Below are 22,817 nucleotides of genomic sequence, written 5' to 3'. Positions count from 1 at the left end.
TTCAAATGAGAACCTCCAGAGCTCATGAAGATATAATTTCCAAATGGTATTTATGTATAGATAGATATAACTAATGATTTTCTTGGTTTATATAGTTTATATAATGCTTTTAAATTAAATTTGAAATAAATATTGCAATTAACTATTAATTCTGTTTTGTCCAAAACCATTGAACCATGAAGTATACTATAACTAACACAATAGGATTTGTGGATAAAGATAAACATGATGTTGCATTAATAATGGGATATTAATGGCATTATATTAAACATCTTCATTTCAAAACTGGATAGATAGATAGATAGATAGATAGATAGATAGATAGATAGATAGATAGATAGATAGATAGATAGATAGATAGATAGATAGATAGATTATTTACCTTCTATTTGACTTTGTAAGGAAACATTGATTGAAGGGCCTTGTTCATTAAACACAAATTTGTGTAAATTGTTTGATAGCTAGAAAAGCATCATAATGTAATGTCATATATTTGTGATTTTATGTTACAGAAGCAGCAGACTGAATACCGCCACAGACCTCCTTTTTGGCAGCAAGCCGAGTTCCCAAATTCTACCCTGGTGTCCAATCCAGTGACCTCATGGGACATTACCTACTGGGAGATGCTAAAAGACTGGTCATAGTCAGACCACACAGGGTAAACACATACACACACACAGAGAGAGAGAGAGAGAGAGAGAGAGAGAGCGCCTCATTTGTTCAACTCAGCCAAAGCAATCACCCCAAGGCACTCATCTTTCACTCCAGAAATACTGTGGACACTTATTTTTATCATGTTTTATTTATTTATTTTATGCTTTATTGCATTGTCAAATAAATCCAGTGACTTTATCATATTGCTTCCACTCTCTACCTTAACACATTTCTCATTTCCACAGCTTAGATCAGGGATCTTGCGTTGGCACGGCACTACACTGCCACTTATCGGGAGCATTCAGTACGGCAGTCTGTGATTGGTCAATACTTAAAAGTCCTTCAGACAAACTTGTTTGACTGTTTGGATTTGTGTATTGCGTATAAATATGTAGGTGATTTTCAGGCTGCTTAATGTAAACATACTTGAGATGAAGAAGCTATTCTTTATCAGATTGTGTGCATATTATATTTATCATCTTTCAGGGTCATGCTGCGCAACCATTGATCTGTTAATTAACACATGGATGTGAAGGCCTCTGTATTGACGGTTTGCTCTCGGTAATGACAATACCTGCGGGACATCTAAATCAATGGAAGTCACAAGGGACAATGCCAAGCAGTTGTTTACAGGCATACTCGAGTTGTGGAGGTCCGATTTTTTTCTGGAGGAGAACATAACGCCAAACATATAACTAATGATTTTCTTGGTTTATATAGGACCCAGTTCCTCCTCATAAATGCTTTTAAATTAAATTTGAAATAAATATTGCAATTAACTATTAATTCTGTTTTGTCCAAAAACATTGAACCATGAAGTATACTATAACTAACACAATAGGATTTGTGGATAAAGATAAACATGATGTTGCATTAATGATGGGATATTAATGCATTATATTAAACATCTTCATTTCAAAACTGGATAGATAGATAGATAGATAGATAGATAGATAGATAGATAGATAGATAGATAGATAGATAGATAGATAGATAGATAGATAGATAGATAGATAGATAGATAGATAGATAGATAGATAGATAGATAGATAGATGTGTTAATGATGGGATATTACAGAATTTTATTGAACATCTTTATTTTAAAACTAATGCAGTCAAAGTTTCAAAAATTCACACGTTACTTAATTTCATTTTTTCTCAACTTTATTTAGCTAGTTTTCATTCCATTCTAACATTTTGGCTTCTAAAACTTGTTCATCTTTTGTTTTGCTCAACTTTATAAGGAAACATTCACTGTAGGGCCTTGTTACACAAAGTTTTGTAAATGTTCATAATACATTCTTAAGTAAATTGTCGCATTCAGATTAATAATTTGCATGCAAGTAGATTTATGTACGATTTACACAGAAAATGCCTTGTTTCATGAATTAAGCCTGATGTTTTGACATTGACTGTTAGCTTAGGTTACAGTTGGAAAACACATTTCAATAATAAAAAAAAAAAATCTGCTAGTAAATATTCTGAACATTTAATACATGAAAAACATGAGTTTTCATGCCTCTAATAACATATGGGATTGATCTGAAATTCCAAGTCACGTATGGATGGTTGTAAACATCATATTAGATAGTTTCAAAAGAACCATTTGCTTTGGTGGGTCTTTTTAAAGCACAGTATGATTTGTCTCAGGCCCCGGATCAATCCGACGTAAGTCAATAGCAGCCTAATAGTCTGAAGCTAATAAGAAAAAAAAAAAACATCAGCCTGGAATCAAAATGGTAAGAGCACAACACCTGGTCTGCATTTCACTCGATGAGATTTATGATGGGGATGTCTTGGAGAAAAAAAAAAATAATAGAAACATGCTTTGTAATAAATTATGAACTAGTTTGAAGTCTAGCAAAATAAGCCAAACAAACTGTTGTACAAGCTGCATGTGCATTCTATCCAAACAAAACAACAATCCTAATATGATATGATAAAGAACAAAGCAAACTTTAAGAGGATGAATGTATTGTGACTCATTAAACTACGGAAACTGAACTCGTTTTATTAAATTTGACTCATTCGTCTTCGTGGTGTTTGAAAAACACATGGCAACAGATGGTAACCATGGTGATGAAGGTCATGAACTCCTGAAAATCACACTCTGAGTCACCATCGGTATCCAAGCTTTCCATCAAACTGTCCATTGTTGCTTGATCTTTCACATGCTGAGTGAGATAAAAAGAAAAAGCTTAGGATATATGAAAATAGCTCATTCGCAATTTACTATTACACTTTTATTATTATTTATTCGTAAATGTTTGACACAAAAACTCAATTCTGACATAAAGCCTTGACTGTAAATCAACAATAATTGAAGTAATTAAAATAGATAAAAATGGATAATTCACCTAAAAATATTTAATCATATCAGTTCTGATATGAAGATTTGATTGTAAAACAAACATTCTTTAAATTTCAAGACAAAGTGTAGAGTAAAAAAAAGCTTGAAGTTTAATTAATTCGTAAAGATTTGGAATAGCTAATTCGCTCACCATTAAAAATATTTTTAATCACAATTTTAAGCATTCTTAAAATTCCAAGCCAAAATGTTGTGTAAAAAAAGTGTAATTAAAGTTTGAAGACTAATTACCTCGGTAAGAGTCGGAAATTCATTTGTGAGCAGCTCCTTGAGTTCAGTCTTTTTTAATTTGTACTTGTCGCCTTCTTTGGACGAGTATTTGTGGAAGACCTCAATGATGGTTCCCAGGCAGTTCTCTAAGTCTGACATCTTAATGTTGTGTAGCGTTCAACGTTTTCTGGAATAATTACAATAAGCACTAAAAATTTGAAAACGTTTGAAAGCAATTTCAAGCTGTTTAACTTTTCCCTCAAATGACTGTAAACGTTTAAGTGTTGAAGCAATTTTATGGACCATTAACTTTCTTTCTGTCTTTTACAAACACATTTCTAGTCATTATGTAGTTAGTTTTGCAATTTCATCTGCAGTTTGGAATGCTTGGAGCAAAATAAGCTGTAAAACATTGCAATGATAAAAAACTTACTAGACTTACCAGCAGAGAGTTTGTCAGAATGAGGCGATTCAGAGCAGAGTGAGATGGGAGTCCATTTATAGGTCTAAAATGGAGGGGCCTGTAACTTGGAGATTCTGACCTGTCAATCAACAGAACTGACCAATAAGCTCCTGACCTTGGTCTCACTCCACTACACACACATTCAGAGTGAGATACAAAGAGGTGAATATGAACACACACATCGAATAACATTTGTGTGGCAAAATTTGATAAATAAGCTTGAAAAATTCTATAATTCAAAATAATGCCTTTGCCAATTTTCAAAGCATAGTACTTTGTTTACATGTAAAAATTTGTAGCAAAATTAAACTGGGTTAGTTTTTTTGTTTGTTTGTTAAATCTGGTAATTTTTTAGTTGTCACTGGGTTTTGGAAACTTGATACCTAGTATGTTTATTGTTTGTACAGGCCTTTTTTTTTTTTTTTTTTTTGAAACTGCATTGTCCTATCAGTCTTTTGCAAGGAATCAAATACAGTCTCCTGTTTCTATACATTCATCAACTCGTCCTCTCGTTGTGTAGGCCATAAGGATGTATGTTCACCATTTTTTTTCCTTTCTGTTTTCCTTTTGATCTTTCTTGGAAGTTCTGTTGCCCATAAGCGCACACAAGTGTTTTGTTGTCAGGCATCTCGGAGGACAACAATAGTGTGTTTGAGAGGAAGTGAGTGGTGTGGCATGTTAATCAGCCGATCCTTTTCTGTTATAGAATTGGCCAGACGTGTGTCCTAAACACCACTGGACTATTAAACAGCTTTGACACTGAGACAAACACACACACACACACACTCAATGCATTAGCACAATCTGTAGATTAAGTTTTCAAGAAACTTTAACCTAATAATAGCTTTCAAAAGTATTTTTTTTTTTCCAAATTTTGGTTTGTTGTTACAGATGTTTGTTACCATAAGCATGATATTGTCTGTTTGAATAATAATAATAATAATAATCATCATTTGCAATTTAAATGTATTATTCTTATTTAACTGTAACTGCATTTTTGCTGCATTACAAATGTATTGTTCTTATTATTATTATTAAGTTAATATATTATTACATATTGTATAATATTGTCATTGGCTGTTTGAAAGAAAAAAATATAATTTTAAATAATACATTTAAATGGCAAGTTATAATTATTATTTTAAATGGTATATACTATATATAATATATGTTTGAATAATAACAACAACAATTGTAATTGCTATTATATATAGTGTTATTATATATAATAGTGTTATGTAACACTATTATTGAATAATAATAGTGATAATATTAATTAAGTTATTGAATGTTAATTAATAAGTATATTTTTACCACAGCATCAAGATTTCATGCAGATTTTCATGTTTAAAAATATAATATAATATAAATAGATTTTTCAAATTTGTCTTATTTACAATATTAAATAGATTTTTTAATTATATTTATTTTTTTGCAATCCAAAAACATTTATTTTCATAAATAATCATAATTACAGTTGCATTATATAATATTAAATATTATAGCATGTGTTATATGTTTCCAATCCAAAAACATTTCTTTTCATAAATAATAGTAATCGCAGTTGCATCATAACACATGGGAAAACATGAAATTCAAAGTTTGCGTATGCTTTTCATAAATATCAATTACTCTTTAAACATATAAATGAATATGTTTTATATCATGTACTTTAGCAGGAGTTGCAATATTACAAAAAAATTATACATTTTTATTGAATGCTTGTGTACATTATTATTGCATCATAGTTTACTATGAATACTATGAATATACTTAGACGTTATAATAAAGGTATTATAAAGATATAATTTAACTAGATATTATACTTACCAAATATTGTAATGTATTAAACTGCTGCAGTAATTACTATTATTGTTCTAAGCCTATATAAACCGTGAAATCTGAAGTCATTCTCCATATAAAAATGAAGAGGTACATGGGAATGCAGTCACGGGGCACTACAATCCTTCACTCTCCCATCCTACTCCTCCCTGGCGTTTATCCAGCAGGCTGGACGGTTGGCGATTGTCGGACGGGCTTTTTTACGCCATAATAAATGTGTCTTTGTGACCTCATATATGCAGCACAAGCACACTGTTGTCGACAGCAAACACTGCATCTTGTGTGGGCCTCGCTGTCCTGACGGCCTTTCTCAGGGGTCAACTGGATATAACACCCTGTCAACAAATCAATAATCCATCTCTCTGCCTCTCCATACTCATCTGTTGATTTGTTCATCACATTGCGATCTGGGAGCGATATTTGTTCGCAATGGACTGAGTCAGATGACTGTTCAATCATGGGCGCTGTTGTTTTGCCGTGGTGAATCAGTGATCTTGATCAGATCCAGTGGGTATGCTTTTATTGTTTTTTTGGGCACCGAATGTCCCCAAACAGTTTAAATGTAATTTTAATATAATTTAAGAATTTATTTTTAAAATAGAATTAAATTCAAACATTTTAAAATAATAAATCAAATAGCCGAAATGAAATAAATTAACAAAATAAATAATAAATACAATAATAATTTAATAAAATAATATGATGCTCTTTAACAGTTAAACATGAGTAATTACATACATACATACATAAATAAATGTCTCCGCCATAAAATCAAATGTGTGTGTGTGTTTGTTTTAGTCTGGCTGTGAATAATCTCCTCTGTACAAAACGGCCGAATAAATGAGCTTTTGTTGGCCGCTGGATTGAAGAACCTGTTCTCTCCCTGCTGTTGTGTCAGCCATATGATTGGCTGCTCAGTGCACTCTGGGATACTGGTGGTGGCCTGAAAGAGGACTCATTCTGAGCTCCAGCCACGCTCAGGATCACATGCTCTCATTGACTACTGTTTTCTTACTACGGATCTATCACGTTCACAATTTCACTAAACTGAGTGTTTGTATATTTAGCAGCTGTATAAAGAAAAAAAAAACACAAGGGTGAAAAAGTCACTGCTAATACAAAATTATTTTAGTTAAACTTCATTTAGTTAGTCTTTAAATGTTCGGAAATGTGTATTTTGTTCGTGTTTTTAAAGATGTTTTTTTTTTTTTTTATTGATTGATTGATTGATTGATTGATTGAACACCATTATCTAGAAGTAAGAAGACTTTGGATCAATGGGATTTCATAGTGGGTGGGGCTATTTACATGACTTTCAAAAGTATACTGAAAATATTAAAAGCTTTTGTGTTCATATTAAGACCCCTGTTTTTTTTTTTTTTTTTAAATACATGATATTCTTCTTCTTATTATTATTATTATTAGTGGTGGTAGTAGTATTGTCTTTGTAACAGTTTTATTTAGAGGTAATGCTATCTATCTATCTATCTATATATCTATCTATCTATCTATCTATCTATCTATCTGTCTGTTAAATCATGTTTTGACCTATTAAATAGTGCTTAATGTGCATTTTGAACCATTTCTAGCAATAGGCTAGTTAAATTTTTCCTAAAGACCATCTCAGGGCCTGTATATTTAGTGAACCAATATCAGTCAATGCAAATTACACTGCATATTTGTGCAAAATAGATTCAGAAATTGTAATTATTGCCACCTCAGCTGGTAATAATGCGGTTTCTGCTGAGGTTAGGCTGCTTTTAGCAGCGAAACAGTCAGGAACGAGGATTCACAAAGACAAATACGACCGAATATTTCACCGCTTGACCTTCTGAACATTAAGGAACTAAATGTATGGTTGATGGGAGATAAATTTTAGTATGTTTGGCCACATTCACTCGCGTCCGTTCATAGTGTGCGGCGCTGAAAGAAAGTCTTTGGAGTATTTTTCAGGTGAACTTTTCTCTCCATACAAATCCCCCTCAGGGAGACTCACCGGCCTTCCTGTCGCTTTGGCTGTTGTCATGGCGACGAGCCGTTGCCGCGCTGCAGTGCTGCGTCATCGCTGGGAAATGCGCCACGGTAACGGATAAGGGCAGCTCTCTCCAGGTACTTAAGTGTCCCGCTTCGCTCCAGCTCTAATAAAAATCATGCGTTTGAATCTGAAAATATCAAAACTTGACATTTGCTACGGTCGAGTGGTAGTTCAAAACGTTTCTTTCATAAACGACCGCATTATGCTATATTCTACACAAACGTCTGTTCAGATTTGGTTAAAGCACGTTGAGAGTCTTATAATGCTTTGTTGGACCGTTTGGATGTATTAGTGTAACTGTAATTGTTGTTTACGCTATTTCTTTCCTCATCTGCGGTGTCTATGCTTAACCACTAGGTGGAAGGCTTGTATTTTTATACAGTTTTGATCTGTTCTGCAGGGTTATTAAAAAGGAAGCCCCCCTCGCTGTCTGGACACGTAGGTTTCTAATCTGTCCCGTGATTCCTACCTGCAGTGTTTCGTCTGGTCTGTTTCCACAGATAAACCGTCCAGTCAACAGAAGCTATAAGCCACTTATCCCGCTAAAACAAGCTGCTGTGTGGCAGACATGTCGATTATGGTTTAGAAGTCACGTGACTCCCCTAATGCGGGGCAACGGTGTCGGATAATGTCGGATAATATAAAATATTTTCAGTAATATTTTCTTTTGTGGATACAGTGGATAAGTGATATAAGTAGCATATAAACGTTATAAAAAATATTATTATATTATATTATATATTTGGTATAATGTTATATAATTGTTATTATTCTTATTTGAAAAAAAGTAGTATTAAAATGATTAATTAATTAATAATCAATATTAATCAATTACTGTAACATTTTCAGCAATATTTTTACTGGATATTTTAAATATATATATATATATATATATATATATATATATATATATATATAATTAAATATTACAATATTTGGTATTGATTTGATATGATATTATAATAGTTTTATATTGTACTGTTTGTTATATTTAATATTTTAATATTTATATATCATATATGTCAATAACAATGTGATCGTCTCAACAGTGTAACACATTTTCCTATGTTTAAAAAAAAAAACTTATTGTGATGAGACTAGCAACAGCGTTTTTATTAGCTGCAAAATTGCAATAGCGAGTAACCAGAACAAGTACTTCATTTTTTAAAAGATACAGTAGCAACAATAACTTAACTGCATTTTTAGAAGCATGACAGTAGCTACACATAAACATATAAAAAGTATATTAAATATTATACAAATTATTAATATGATATATTTGTTATTATATAATTGTTATTGTTGTTATAAAAAAAATCTAAAACAATATAAAAATTATAATTAGAAATTAGGTAATTAGAAACGGAAGTAAGACTTAGCCCTCAACTTCACTGAGATCAACAGGTGAAGCTCAACATACATACATGGTGAGATAAATTAATGCTGCACTCATGTAACAAAACTACTAAATTTTAATGTTTTACCAATGACTTCATTACCCCTGCTGACATTTTTGCTGACGGAAACTAGAATAAAGATCAAGCTGTGTAATATTTGGACATTTACCCTCCTAGACAAAGTCTCATTATCGTCCCGTAGTAAACAAGCTTTGCAAACTGGCAAAAACAACACACGCGTGCTAATTAAATTGAATTAAGTGGATTATGCGGCCCTTGTGATGAATTGGCTGCCTGTTGCAGTTTGGTATCTGAAAACTGTTTGGCTTTTCCTCACCTTACCGTGTCAACCCACATGAAGATGCACACACTCAAATACAAACACACACACACACTTTTGAGAGAAAATGTTTTATAACCTTCTCAGGTTGATGATAATAATTTTTAGAGAAGCATGTCTTTATTACTATTTGTTAAAAAAAGTATAAAATAATATAAAATTCTAATATTAATGTTATATATTTGTAATATTATAATTTGTGACCCTGGACCACAAAACCAGACTTAAGTTGCTGGGGTATTTTTGTAGCAATAGCCAAAAATACATTTCTTTTATGCCAGAAATCATTAGTTGTATCTCGGCCAAATACTGTCCTATCATAACAAACCATACATAAATGGAAAGATAATTTATTCAGCTTTGAGATGATGTACAAATAAAAAAATGTACCCTTATGACTGGTTTTGTGGTCCAAGGTCACATATTATATATAACATGTATAATATTATAATTGTTAATACTATTGTTATTTTAAACAGCAATTAATATAAGTTATGTTATTGCTAATAAAATAACAAAATAATAATAAGATAAAATATTAATTATTACAATTATAATACAATAATTGTTTTATTAATAATTTTGATATTAATATAAAATATAATTATAATAACCACTATTAACAATACAAATTAATATAAAATGTATTATTTTGATTAATAATATTAAAATAAAATGTGTGTGTGTGTGTGTGTGTGTGTGAGGCTTAAGTAGTCCCATAAATGAGCATCAGGTGAACTAGCAATCAGAGTCAGGTACGGGATGATGGGAAATGGAGTTCAGAGACAAAAGTCAATAGTCGGGTGATGGTGACCTCTGGTGACGATCAGGGGGAATCACAGAGGCCGGACTTGTTACAATAATAGCATTATTTAATTTTAATTATAATTCTTTAAATGTACCAAGTAATAGTAGTAATATAAAATAATCATCAATTCATATTAGTTGTATTATTATTATTATTATCATTATTATTATATTGCTTATGAAATAAAATAAATAATACATTAATATGCATTGTAATTATCATACAATAATGATTGTTATATTTTTAAGAATCATTTTTTAAATATTAATATAAAACAAATAAATATTAATAATCACTTATAAAAACATTAATATAAAATGTATTGTTATATATTATTTTTTAATTGTCTAATATTTTTTACAAAATTAACAATAATACAATTTTAATATAAGCATTATGGTTATTATTCATTTAAATTATTGTTGTTGAATTATTGTTATTAATATTAACATTATTAATAAAACATTTAAAATAATAACAACAATAATATTTAATAGTATAGCAAAAATGACTAAAATAGCAATAAAATAATAAGCAATAAAAATGTGAAATAATTAACTAACTAACTTAACATATTAATGACTATAAAAGTATTATTATTACTAATAAAATAACAAGAATATTAGGGAACATTAATATAATAAATTAATATAAAATATACTATATTATAAAATAGAAATGATAAAATATTAATATAATAATAATAATCACGACATAATATTATATAACATAATATTAACAAAATAATAATACAAATATAACAATAACATTATTCAAAATTAATTAAGTTAATATAGTAAAGATAAAATTAGTAGTAGTAGTATTAAGAGTTTTTGTGACATACAGTGTGTAAAATGACGGGCACAACACAACCGGTGTCTGGGTCACAGGGCAGGGGCAGATGTCAGCCTTTCCTCTGAGTAATTGACAGAGACAGCAATAGTAAATCCAGGTCAGCAGGCCGCTTGTAATAAGGGGTCAGTATGCTGGACAGAGATTAGCTCTATAGCCAAGTTCACCTCACTGCGACGCACACTGATCTCCCACTCACTATAAACACAGCCGAAACATTACACTAAACACATGAAGGGTACTTTTGAGTTTAAAACCTTTGTATAATTTCTGCAGTATTACACTAAGTAAAGGTCAATGCTAATGCTTACAGAGAAATAAGAGCTAGCATAAGCAAGCATATGATTAAAAATAAAAACTAGCACATAGTACACATGCTAAATACTATGTGAATTTTGGCAAATATAGACATAAAAGACAGAACACAGATGCTAGTTGTTAGGGAACTTGGATGGCCATGGCGGTATTATTTTTTTGGGAGCCCAAGGTGACGCTGTAACCAAATACCAAATACCGGGGAGGGGGGGGTGCCCTAGATGTCGGTGGAGGAGTAGGACACTGGGGAGGCATCCAGTGCGGAACCAGAGACTTCGGGAGGCCATGGCGCATCAGGAGACACAGGAGGCCATAGCGGGACTGGAGACTCGGGAGGCCATGGCGGGACTGGAGACTCGGGAGGCCATGGCGGGACTGGAGACTCGGGAGGCCTTGGCGGATCAAGTGACACGGGAGGCCATGGCGGGACTGGAGACTCGGGGAGCCATGGCAGATCAGGAGACACGGGAGGCCATGGTGGATCAGGAGATGCGAGAGGCCATGGCGGATCAGGACACTCGGGACGCCATGGTGGGTCAGGGAACTTGGATGGCCATGGCGGTATTATTTTTTTGGGAGCCCAAGGTGAATCAGGGAGCTCAGTGGTCTTGGCCCTTGGCCCGGCCACACAGGCAGAGACTATATGTCCCCCCCCCCCAAAATCTTTTTTGGGATGTTCCCCTCTAGGGGCCACACTGGAGGAGCAGGCTCGGTGGGGCGCTCCGGAGGAGCGGACACTAGGGGGCGCTCTGGAGGAGCGGGCTCTTGAGGACGCTCAGGTGTAGTGGGCCCTGTGGGAGACTCAGGAGGAGCGGGCCCTGTGGGAAGCTCTGGAGGAGCGGGCTCTGTGGGAAGCTCTGGAGGAGCGGGCTCTGTGGGAAGCTCTGGAGGAGCTCTTGGGGGCACTCTTGCAGCGGGGACATTTGAGGGCGCACAGGAGGCGCGGAGCTGGACAGAACCAGCGGAGACAAAGGAGAGCTGGACGGGACCAGCGGAGACGCAGGAGGGCTCGGCACTCCCGGCCGTGGTCTGGGAACTGGATTCTCAGGATTCGGGATCGGCACTCCAGGCCGAGACTTGAGAACTGGATTCGGGATCGGCACTCCTGGCCGTGGCTTGAGAACTGGATTCTCGAAGTTCGGGATCGGCACTCCTGGCCGTGGTCTGGGAACTGGATTCGGGATCGGCACTCCTGGCCGAGGCTTGAGAACTGGATTCTCGGTGTTCGGGAAGCGTGAATTCTCTAGGGCGCTCGGCAGACGTTGAGCTGGACGGAACCAGCGGAGACAAAGGAGAGCTGGACATACTCTCAGGCGAAGGGTTTGGACGACGGGGAACAATTTTCAGCGCTGACCTGACTGATGTTACAGATGGATCTAATATTTTTGCCCCCAGGTGCTGTTGGAAACCCATTTCCGGGCTCGTGGGCACCCATAGGTCGCCGCGGGTGGCAGCATCTCTTTCGACGTCTCGGGCGGCGGAAGCTTCATCGCCGCGGACTGGGTTCCGACCTGGGATCGGAGACTCTCCAGACACCAGATTACAGCCTCCTGCCAAACGAGATCGGTGGTGTCTGGGAGCTCCAGAGGTTGATGGCGCCTGATCCCAAGCCGGAACAGCGTCTTGAGCGTGTCACCATCTAAGGAGCTGGCGATGGCAAGCGGCACGAAAGCCTGTGCGTAGTCGAGGGGTCCCTGGGTGGTTTCAGGCAGATTTATGAAGAGTGCTAACTCTTCCATCTCTTCTGTTTCGGTCCGATCTTCTGTTACATATGCTGCCGGACACAGAGATGAGTGTTAACACAGTGACGTTATTGACAGGAATCGTGCAGAAGATTAGAGGAGCTGGTGATAGGAGGTGAGTGCAGGTCTTGAGAGTTCGGCGAGATCTTAGGCGTGAGGCTGACTGTGGCTTTGTTTGTTCGCAGGAGCGAGGAGCAGAGACAACGAGATGCACGGGAGGACTGGAGGAATCAGCCACAGTGTTGGATGATCTAGAGACGGGAGGACAACGGAGAGGAGCACAGGAGGTAAGCACAAACAGGTACGGAATTTCAGAGGTTATACTCAACAGGTCTGGAAGACGATCGGAGGTCCACGTTGCATCAACGAGATCGGACAACACTAGTGGCTGAGGTGTGTGCCTTTATGTGTTCCTTGATGACGGTGATGAGGTGCAGGTGCGTGTGATCAATTACAAGGTGCAGGTGAAAGTGATTGCGATGACGCTGGAGACGGGCCATTCTGTGACACTAGTATGCTAATCTGAATTTATGCTAGTTAAAACAGTGGACCCTATTGATTGTTTTTGAGACATTTTTCAAACTATCTTATTTTGTATTCTACAGAAAAAGAAAGACACAAATTTTGACATGAGTTAATGACATGAGGGTGAATACATGATGATTCATTTTCATTTTTTAATACTGTGTACTCAGTTTCCACAGCAAACTGGACATGTTGAGGCATGTTTCCTCTCAGGATGAATTCAAGTTCTTGTTCTAATAGCAAATGTGGAAACGGTTCAAGAATGTTTAACGTTTTAATGAGCCAATACATAATTTAAATCTCGGAAACTATATCAAAACATAACCATAATTTATTATTTAACCACAGAACATGTTCAAACATAAGCACAACCTAGCTGAAAGGCCTTTCATTACCTCAGAGGCATTAACATTGAAAACTGCACCCAAAGGGAGGCTGCTGTGAATCACAGAAAAACAACTAATTTGTTTGGAATTGGCTCTGAAGGGAAAAAGATTCATTAAAGAATTGTTCGGAGGGCAGATAAGGGATTTTTTTTTGTTTATTGTTATTCATCTCATGGCTTTCAATTACCACGGCCAGTTTCAGACAAAGAAAGAGAAAGACAAAAATAAATAAATAAGGTTTGCATAATTAAGGAATTGCAAAGTTATAAGAAAATGCTCTCATTTTCAGAGAAATTAAAATTATATGCAATATTTATCCTTTGCTATAGACTATATAATAATAATACATATTTGTTATAATATGTAATGTTATAATCATATCATATATTTTTATAATTATATTTATTACTATTTAACTAAAAATAACAAGTAATAATAAGATAAAGTTTTTTTTAAATATTATTAAAAATTAACATATAACATATATAACATTTATTATTGTGTGTTACATGTTTGCCCTTCTAGTTTCCTGTTTGCCCTTTTTTGGTTCTTTTCCTGTTCTCATTAGTTAATTTGTCTAATTATCATTTAGATCCCCTGTGCTCTCTTATTATTGTCACAGGCTGATGAGGCACAACTGCAGGCAGACGACGGAGATACAAACAAAGGGTATTTTAATTAGAATATCAAAAGGTAGACAATAAATCAAGCTTACATTGACGAGTACGGACGAACACACAGGGAGAACTGAAGACTTATAAAGGATGGGCCAAACATAGGAGACTAATGAGATAATTACAAACACAGGTGAACTGAATGACTAATTAAACTGAATGGGGAAAACTAGGTCACAGGGGAAAACAGAAAACCAGACATGTAACAGTTCGCCCCCTCCCGGCAAGGCGTGACCCCACGCCGTAATATAACAACTGAGGAGGGAGGGAGGGTGGGGGCTCTGGAGGAGGATGTGGAGCAGGAGGGTGGCAGAAAAAAAAACAAGAGGGAGTCCAAAAAAGAAGTCCATGGGGGAGTGGAGGGTGGGAGGAGCCAAGGGGAAGCCAGGAGCAGGAGGAGTCCGATGAAAATCCAGAGACCAGCCAGGAAGAGGCCCCAGGGCGGAGTCGAGGGAGGGAGGAGCCAGGGTGGAGAAGGCCTTGACGACACCCTGGGGACGACTGACGGAGATGGAGCCGATGGAAGGGGAGCCCATGATGGAACCGAGCAGATGGAGAGCCAGGGTGACATTAAGGATCCGGAGGGCCAAGGCGGAGTCCGAGGCTCAGGCGACTGAGGCGGAGGCGGGGATCCGAAATGCCGCGGCGGAGCCGGAGTGACGGAGGGCGAAGGTGACGCTGACGGGAAGGAGGAGCCTGACCGCGCCGAAGGGGAGGAGTGACTAGGTGTAGCCGCAGGAATGGAGCCCCAAGGCGGCGGATGGTCGACGACTGACCAAGGCGGAGCCGGAGGGACGAGGGAGCCTGGTGGAGCAGGTGGGAGGACGGGCCACGGTGGAGGTAATGGAGCTATGAGCCAAGGTGGAGCCGATGGTTCGGAGGGCCGAGATGGAGTCCAGGGTTCGGAGGCTGGAGGTGGAGACAGGGGATCCTCACACCTTGGCAGAGCTGGCAGGTGGAAGTCCCGAGGCGCTGGCTCAGGGCGCCCAGCTGGCGCAGACTGAGGGTGAGCTGAGGGGCTGACAGGCACCAGCGGGACTAGGGTAGAGGAACTGACTGGCTTGAGAGGAGGCGGGAGAGGGAGGCTGGGAGGGAACGCAAGAGGATTTGAGCTGGACGGAAACCAGCGGAGACACAGGAGATTCAGGGCTGGACGGAACCAGCGGAGACACAGGAGATACAGGGCTGGGTAATGCCTCCCCAAACCAGTCAATAAGATCCCACATGAAGATGTCCTTAAGTTCTTCGGAATAATTGCCAGTGGCCAGTTGCAGCTCACCCTCAGCGTGGGCGGGGCTTCCCTCCAAGCCCTCGATCTCCACTAGGATTCCCAGACGATGTTGCCGGCTCACGCACTTGGTCAGACCACTCCTGGGGCTCAGGCTCCGGGGTGACGATAGGCTCAATCACGGGTCTCGGATCTGGCTCACATGTCACAGCAGGCACAGGCTCTCCGTCTGGAGTGGGCTCCGGCGAAATCTCCGTGCAGTAGGAGAAAGGCTGGCTGGTCACTGGTTTGGGAGCGGGGCTGGAGAAGTCCTCATCAGCGGGGCAGACGGAGAAGAATAGTCCATTGTTCTCCAGCACCCACTCCACACATGCGGCAAAGTTTTTCCGAGGACCACTCCCGGGGAGGCGTGCCTTAGACCGCTCGCTAAGGCTGGCGATGTAAAATACACAAAGCGAGCGGTCAGGATAGTGCGTTAGGCACGCCAATTCCACAAAATCTCTGGTGTAATCTTCTAGGGAGCGGTCCCTCTGCGCCAGGCATAGCAGGGCAATGTTGGGATTATCCATGGGAAAGGGAGAGGAAAAAATAGGGGAACAAAAAATGCCGCAAAAAAACTGTATTGGTCCGTCCTTCTGTCACAGGTTGATGAGGCACAACTGCAGGCAGACGACGGAGATACAAACAAAGGGTATTTTAATTAGAATATCAAAAGGTAGACAATAAATCAAGCTTACATTGACGAGTACGGACGAGCACACAGGGAGAACTGAAGACTTATAAAGGATGGGCCAAACATAGGAGACTAATGAGATAATTACAAACACAGGTGAACTGAATGACTAATTAAACTGAATGGGGAAAACTAGGTCACAGGGGAAAACAGAAAACCAGACATGTAACAATTATCTTGTTTGCTCCTTAATTTGTATGTATTTATAAGCTTTCAGTTTCGTTGGTAGTCTTCGTCCGGTCTTAACGTATAGTAATGTATTATTGTTTGAAACCCTGTTTGCTCGTGTCTCTTTGAGATTTGAAATCTATTTACTTGAAATACTGCCTCTGTTGTCTTTTGAAGAGACGTTACGTTACAGAAGACCGGACCAAACAAGATTAAGCGGTGTCCCACGTTCCCGTTTTGTTTTAGTGTTTAAAGCGTTTTTTTGTTTGTGTTTTTTTTCCCTCCCGCGGCATGGACGCCGCCTCCCACTTCGCCACCCTAGCCCGTCAGGATCTCCCCTTTTATGTGTACGCTGGGGAGTTCTGCAAGATCGCCGTGGCGACGCGTGGGATGACGCCACACTTAACCATCTGTTCTGGCTCAGGGCAAATTACCATCGTCCCGTGGACCTCCCAGACGCCACCGGACTGAGTGGGAGAGAAGGGATTTTCCGGTGTCTGGGAAGCGTCCGGGCCCAAGCCAGAACCAGAACCCGCCGCCGTTTGCAGCCCTCCCGAGCCCGCCGTACGCAGCTCTCCCAAGCCAGCCGCCGTCCGCGGGGAAATTCACACCGCCGTGCACGGCTCTCCTAAGCCCTCCGTCCGCGGTGAAATCAGAACCGTCGTCCGCGGCTTCCCCAAGCCGCCCACCGTTCGTGGCCACTGCAAGCCAGCCCGCCGCCATTCACGGCCACCACAAGCCACCACACTTGTGCCCCTGGGAGTGCTGGTAGAATATGAGGGGATGACTCCAGTGCCCGTCTCTCCAGGACCAATCCCTCCAGCGTCCGTCTATCCAGGGCCTGTTCCTCCAGCGCCCGCCTCTCCAGGGCCCGCATTTCCAGGGCCTGTTCCTCCAGAGTCTGCGCTTCCAGAGCGCCCCCAAGAGTCCGCGCCTCCAGAGCACCGACCAAGGCCACAGAGTCCCCGGAGCCGCGATGGCCACCCGAGTCCTCTGACCCACCCTGGATGACTCCCTTGTCCCGGTCCTGCACTGGCCTCCAGAGCCCCCCCGGTAGAACTTCTGAGGTGCGAGACGCGCCTTCAGGGAGGGGGGGGGGGGTGATATGTTACGTGTTTGCCCTTCTAGTTTCCTGTTTGCCCTTTTTTGGTTCTTTTCCTGTTCTCATTAGTTAGTTTGTCTAATTATCACTTAGATCACATGTGCTCTCTTATTATCTTGTTTGCTCCTTAATTTGTATGTCTTTATAAGCTTTCAGTTTCGTGGTAGTCTTTGTCCGGTCTTAACGTATAGTAATGTATTATTGTTTGAAACCCTGTTTGCTCGTGACTCTTTGAGATTAAATCTATTTACTTGAAATACTGCCTCTGTTGTCTTCTGAAGAGACGTTACGTTACATTGTGTAAAAAGTATACTAATTTCAAATAATTATAATATTAATTACAATACTGTAACTATAGTGTATGTAAATTATGAATATTGATATAAAATAACAATAAAATGTAATGTAAAATGTATTACTACTACTACTAATGGCAATATTCATCCTTTGCTATAGATATAATAATAATAATAATAATGATAACAATAATAACAAATTAATCTTTATTATGATATTATAATTTTTGTATTATTCTATGTATTGCTGTTTTAATAAAAATAATATTACAACAACAGTATTAATATAACATTTATTATTACGTAAAAAATATACTCATTTAAAATAATTCTAATATAATTACAATATCGTATCTATAAGTACTTTTAATATTACACAATTATAATATTAATATAAAATAACAATAAACCATAATGTAAAATTTTATATTATTGTTATTAGTTCTGCTACTATTGTCAATTTCCATCCTTTGCCCCAGACTATAACAATAATAATAATAAATGAATAGTTGTTTGTAACGCCACACCAGCAAAGGGAGCTCTTGCCCTATTACAGACTGTTACTGCTCCCTCTGCTTCTATGGTTACTTCCTGTTTGGCGGCCATATAAAGAGGGCCATGCCAAACAGGCCTTTGCGAAGTCTTGTTCCGCTGTATTTGGACATTTCTGAGCGTTCTCATTATCTTGTTTTTGCCTTGCCTGTGTTTTGGACTCTGGACTGTTCTCTTGGTTATTGATTGTTTGCCGCCTGCCTTGACCATTGCCTGTGTTTCTGTTTACTCTCTTGCCTTGCCCTGGATATTATTGTTTGCTGGTGATCGACCCTGCCTGCCTTGACCACGATCTGTATAATAAAGCTTGCGTTTGGATCTTATCCCTGTTGTCACGCTCCAGTCCTCATTACAGAAGACTTCGCCTACCTCAGATCCAGCAGCTTTACAATCAACCATGAATCCTGAGGATTGTCTCGTGCGCCTCCGTCAAGGTGAGCTGCCCATTGAAGATTATGTGGCTAAATTTTGTGAACTTTCCTACCAGACAGACTTTAAGGAAAGCTTCTTGAAAGACATTTTTCGGTTTGGACTAAGTAAAGACATATCAAACTTAATGCCACGAAATACCCATCACTGGACTCTTACTCGTTATATTGATTTTGCTTTGTGTTTGAGTGGCTCTGCACTTACTGTGGGGACTGCTGATGAGGAACCCGGCTACCCTCCGGCATCCTCCACACCAGAGTATTCGAACGTCATGTCTGGAATTATTCACGTCATGTCAGAGTCTACACAGCCTGCTCATGCCATTCCTGCCAAGCCAAGGCGAACTCACGTCAAGCCTAAGTATACTCATGTCACGCTTTCCAAGCCACAGTCTGCTCACGTCAGGCCTGCCAAGTCACACTCTGTTGATGTCATGCCTACCAAGCCACAGTCTGCTTTCTTCACGTCTGCTAAGCCACAGCCTGCAAATGTTGCGTCTGTCAAGCCAGGACTTACTCACGTCACCTCTGTCAAGGCAAATCCAGCTAACATCATGCCTACTAACCCGAAACCTCCCAACATCACGCCTGCCACGCCCCAGCTTGCTAATGTCATGTCTGCTACACCAGGACCTACTCCCGTCATGCCAGTTAAGTCACAGTTTACTCCTGTCATGTTTAACACGTCACTGTCTGATTACATATCTACCAACCCAGAGTCTGATAACGTCATGTCTGCTACCCCAGGGCCTGCTCACGTTATGCTGGCTACTCAGGAGATTCTCCATAACATGGCCGCTATTCAAGAGCTCCATCGTAAGATAGCTGCTACACAAGAGTCTCTTGGGAAAATGGCCGCAGTTTTAGAGTCTGCTCACGCCATGCCTGCCCAGCCAGAGCCTGCTCGCGTCATGCCTGCCCAGCCAGAGCCTGCTCGCGTCATGCCTGCCCAGCGAGAGTCTTTTCACGCCTCAGCTCCTCAGCCAGAGTCTTTTCACGCCTCAGCTCCTCAGCCAGAGTCTTTTCACGCCTCAGCTCCTCAGCCAGAGTCACTTCACGCCTCAGCTCCTCAGCCAGAGTCTCTTCACGCCTCCGCCGAACTGACAAAGGCTGTTACCACAGATTCTAGGTCAGTCCTTCGAGTTCTGATATCCAGTGTGATGGACCCACCACTGATGTCGGTGCGAGAAGCAGGCATTCCCGAGGTCTCAACTCTGGCTGTTACCGAGACTGTTCCCCTGACCTCAGTGTTTCCCGTTATGGCGGTCGCCATTCTGAGTGTGTGGGCTGCACACTGTGCTTCTGAGGCCCCTCCGGTCCACGAGCCTGTTCCAGTGCCACCAGAGGTGGCGGCTTCGGCTGCAGAACCTTCCGAAGTGGTGGTACCTACACCCGTATCCCGAGAATCCAGTTCTCAAGTCACGGCCAGGAGTGCTGATCCCGAATCCCGAGAATCCAGTTCTCAAACTACGGCCCGGTGTGCCGATCCCGTATCCCGAAAATCAAGTTCTCAAATCACAGCCAGGAGTGCCAATCCAGATCCCCGAGAATCCAATTCTCCAGTCACGGCCAGGAGTGCCGATTCAGATCCCCGAGAATCCTGTTTTCCAGTCACGGCCAGGAGTGCCGTTCCTGATCCTCAAGTGTCCGCGCTGCAAGAGCGCCCTCAAGTGTCCGCGCTGCAAGAGCGCCCACAAGTGCCTGCTCCTCCAGAGCGCCCTCAAGTGCCCGCTCCTCCAGAGCACTCCCTAGTGCCCGCTCCTCCTGAGCGCCCCAAAGAGGCCGTCTGTGAACTCACGCCCTGTCCTGTCACGGCTAAAGAGGCCGTCTGTGAATCCTTGCCCTGCCCTGTCACGGCTAAAGAGGCCGTCTGCGAATCCTTGCCCTGCCCTGTCACAGCTATGGAGGCCGTCTGCGAATCCTTGTCCTGCCCAGTCACGGCAATGGAGGCCGTCTGCATATCCTCCTCCTGTCCTACCACAGCCATAGAGACCGTTTACGAACTCTCGACCTGCCCGGTCACGGCCCCTGGGACCAGGGGGACTCTCTCTGTGTTGTCTGTCTCTGCTCTCCCTGTGGTGTCTGTCTCTGTTCTCCCTAGATCCCTGATCCTGCCATGGCTTCCTGACCAGTCCGCTCTACCGTGGAGATACTCTACCCAGTCTACACCACACTGGTGGGCTCCGGCTCCGTCTACTCCGCCGTGGTGGTCAGCTGTCTGGCTCTGGGGGTCTCCCGCTCCGCCCAGGTGGGCTCTGGTCCCATCCTGCCCTGCAACAAGGACTCTCCCAGTGTTGTCTGTCTCTGCTCTCTCTGTGTTGTCTGTCCTTGTTCTCCCCAGATCCCGGTCTCTGTCATGGGTTCCTGCTCGAGTCTGGTGGTTGTCTGCCCCGCCGTGGTGGTCTTATGCTCGGGTCTGGTGGTCATCTGCTCCGCCGTGGCGGTCCTCTGCTCCGGTCTGGTCATCTGCTCCGCCTTGGTGGTCTTCTGCTCAGCCCTGGTGGGCTCTGACCCAGTCTGCTCCGTCCTGGTGGACTTTGACCCCGTCTGATCTGCCCTGGTGGGATTTGGTCCCGTCTGCTTCGCCCTGGTGGGCTCCAGTCCCATCGTCTCCACCATGGCTTCCTACCAGCTCTGCTATGGCTTAACCTGTCGACTCCACCATGGACAAATGCTCCACTGTACCACAGTTTGCATTTGCTCCATGATCCAGGTCCTCCATTGCTCCATGATCCAGGTCCACTCCCTCTGCATGGACCTGGCCCTCAGTCCCACCCCCTGGTCTACTTCATTCCCACCACCCTCCTGGACTGTTTATTTTTGAGCGCCAGGAGTCGCTCCTTGAGGGGGGGATTCTGTAACGCCACACCAGCAGAGGGAGCTCTTGCCCTAGTACAGACTGTTACTGCTCCCTCTGCTTCTATGGTTACTTCCTGTTTGGCGGCCATATAAAGAGGGCCATGCCAAACAGGCCTTTGCGAAGTCTTGTTCCGCTGTATTTGGACATTTCTGAGCGTTCTCATTACCTTGTTTTTGCCTTGCCTGTGTTTTGGACTCTGGACTGTTCTCTTGGTTATTGATTGTTTGCCGCCTGCCTTGACCATTGCCTGTGTTTCTGTTTACTCTCTTGCCTTGCCCTGGATATTATTGTTTGCTGGTGATCGACCCTGCCTGCCTTGACCACGATCTGTATAATAAAGCTTGCATTTGGATCTTATCCCTGTTGTCACGCTCCAGTCCTCATTACATTGTTATAATACATATTTTTATTATTATACTTATTACAATTTGTTACCGATTTAAAATAATTATAATATTAATTACAATATCATAGCTACATTATAAGTAAATTAGACATAGTATAAATATATAAAATGAATATAATTATAATTATAAAATTAATATAAAGTAATTCTAATACAATGTGTTATTATAAAATGTGTTATTGCTACTACTACTACTACTACTACTACTACTACTAATAAATTATAAATGTTATAAATTAATTGTAACATTAACATAAAATATTAATAACAATTATAATATTAATAATAATAACCATATTATATGATTTATTTACAATATTACATCTATATATATATATATATAGTATATATATGTTACAATATTTTTTTTATTTTATTGCTCATTAATACAATATTATGTATTATTAATTATTATAAATAGTTAATAGTAATA

At 40.3% G+C, this 22,817-nt stretch overlaps 1 protein-coding gene across 1 annotated transcript; it reads right to left on the bottom strand.

Moving 5' to 3' along the window:
• Window positions 1–1,747: 1,747 nt before the first annotated feature.
• Window positions 1,748–3,391, bottom strand: LOC306875170 (protein S100-B-like; the record flags this gene model as incomplete). Its single annotated transcript, XM_079425615.1, has 2 exons — window positions 1,748–2,828; window positions 3,254–3,391. 2 exons carry the CDS (start codon window positions 3,389–3,391, stop codon window positions 2,679–2,681), a joined length of 288 nt encoding a protein of 95 aa, XP_079281741.1. The 3' UTR covers window positions 1,748–2,678.
• Between the last annotated feature and the right edge of the window lie 19,426 nt (window positions 3,392–22,817).

Source organism: Barbus barbus (assembly GCF_936440315.1).
Source record: "Barbus barbus genome assembly, chromosome: 9".
NCBI classification, from domain to species: Eukaryota; Metazoa; Chordata; class Actinopteri; order Cypriniformes; family Cyprinidae; genus Barbus; species Barbus barbus.
The sequence above is the reverse complement of the archived record's forward strand: the minus strand, read 5'-3'. Positions and strand labels throughout refer to the sequence as shown.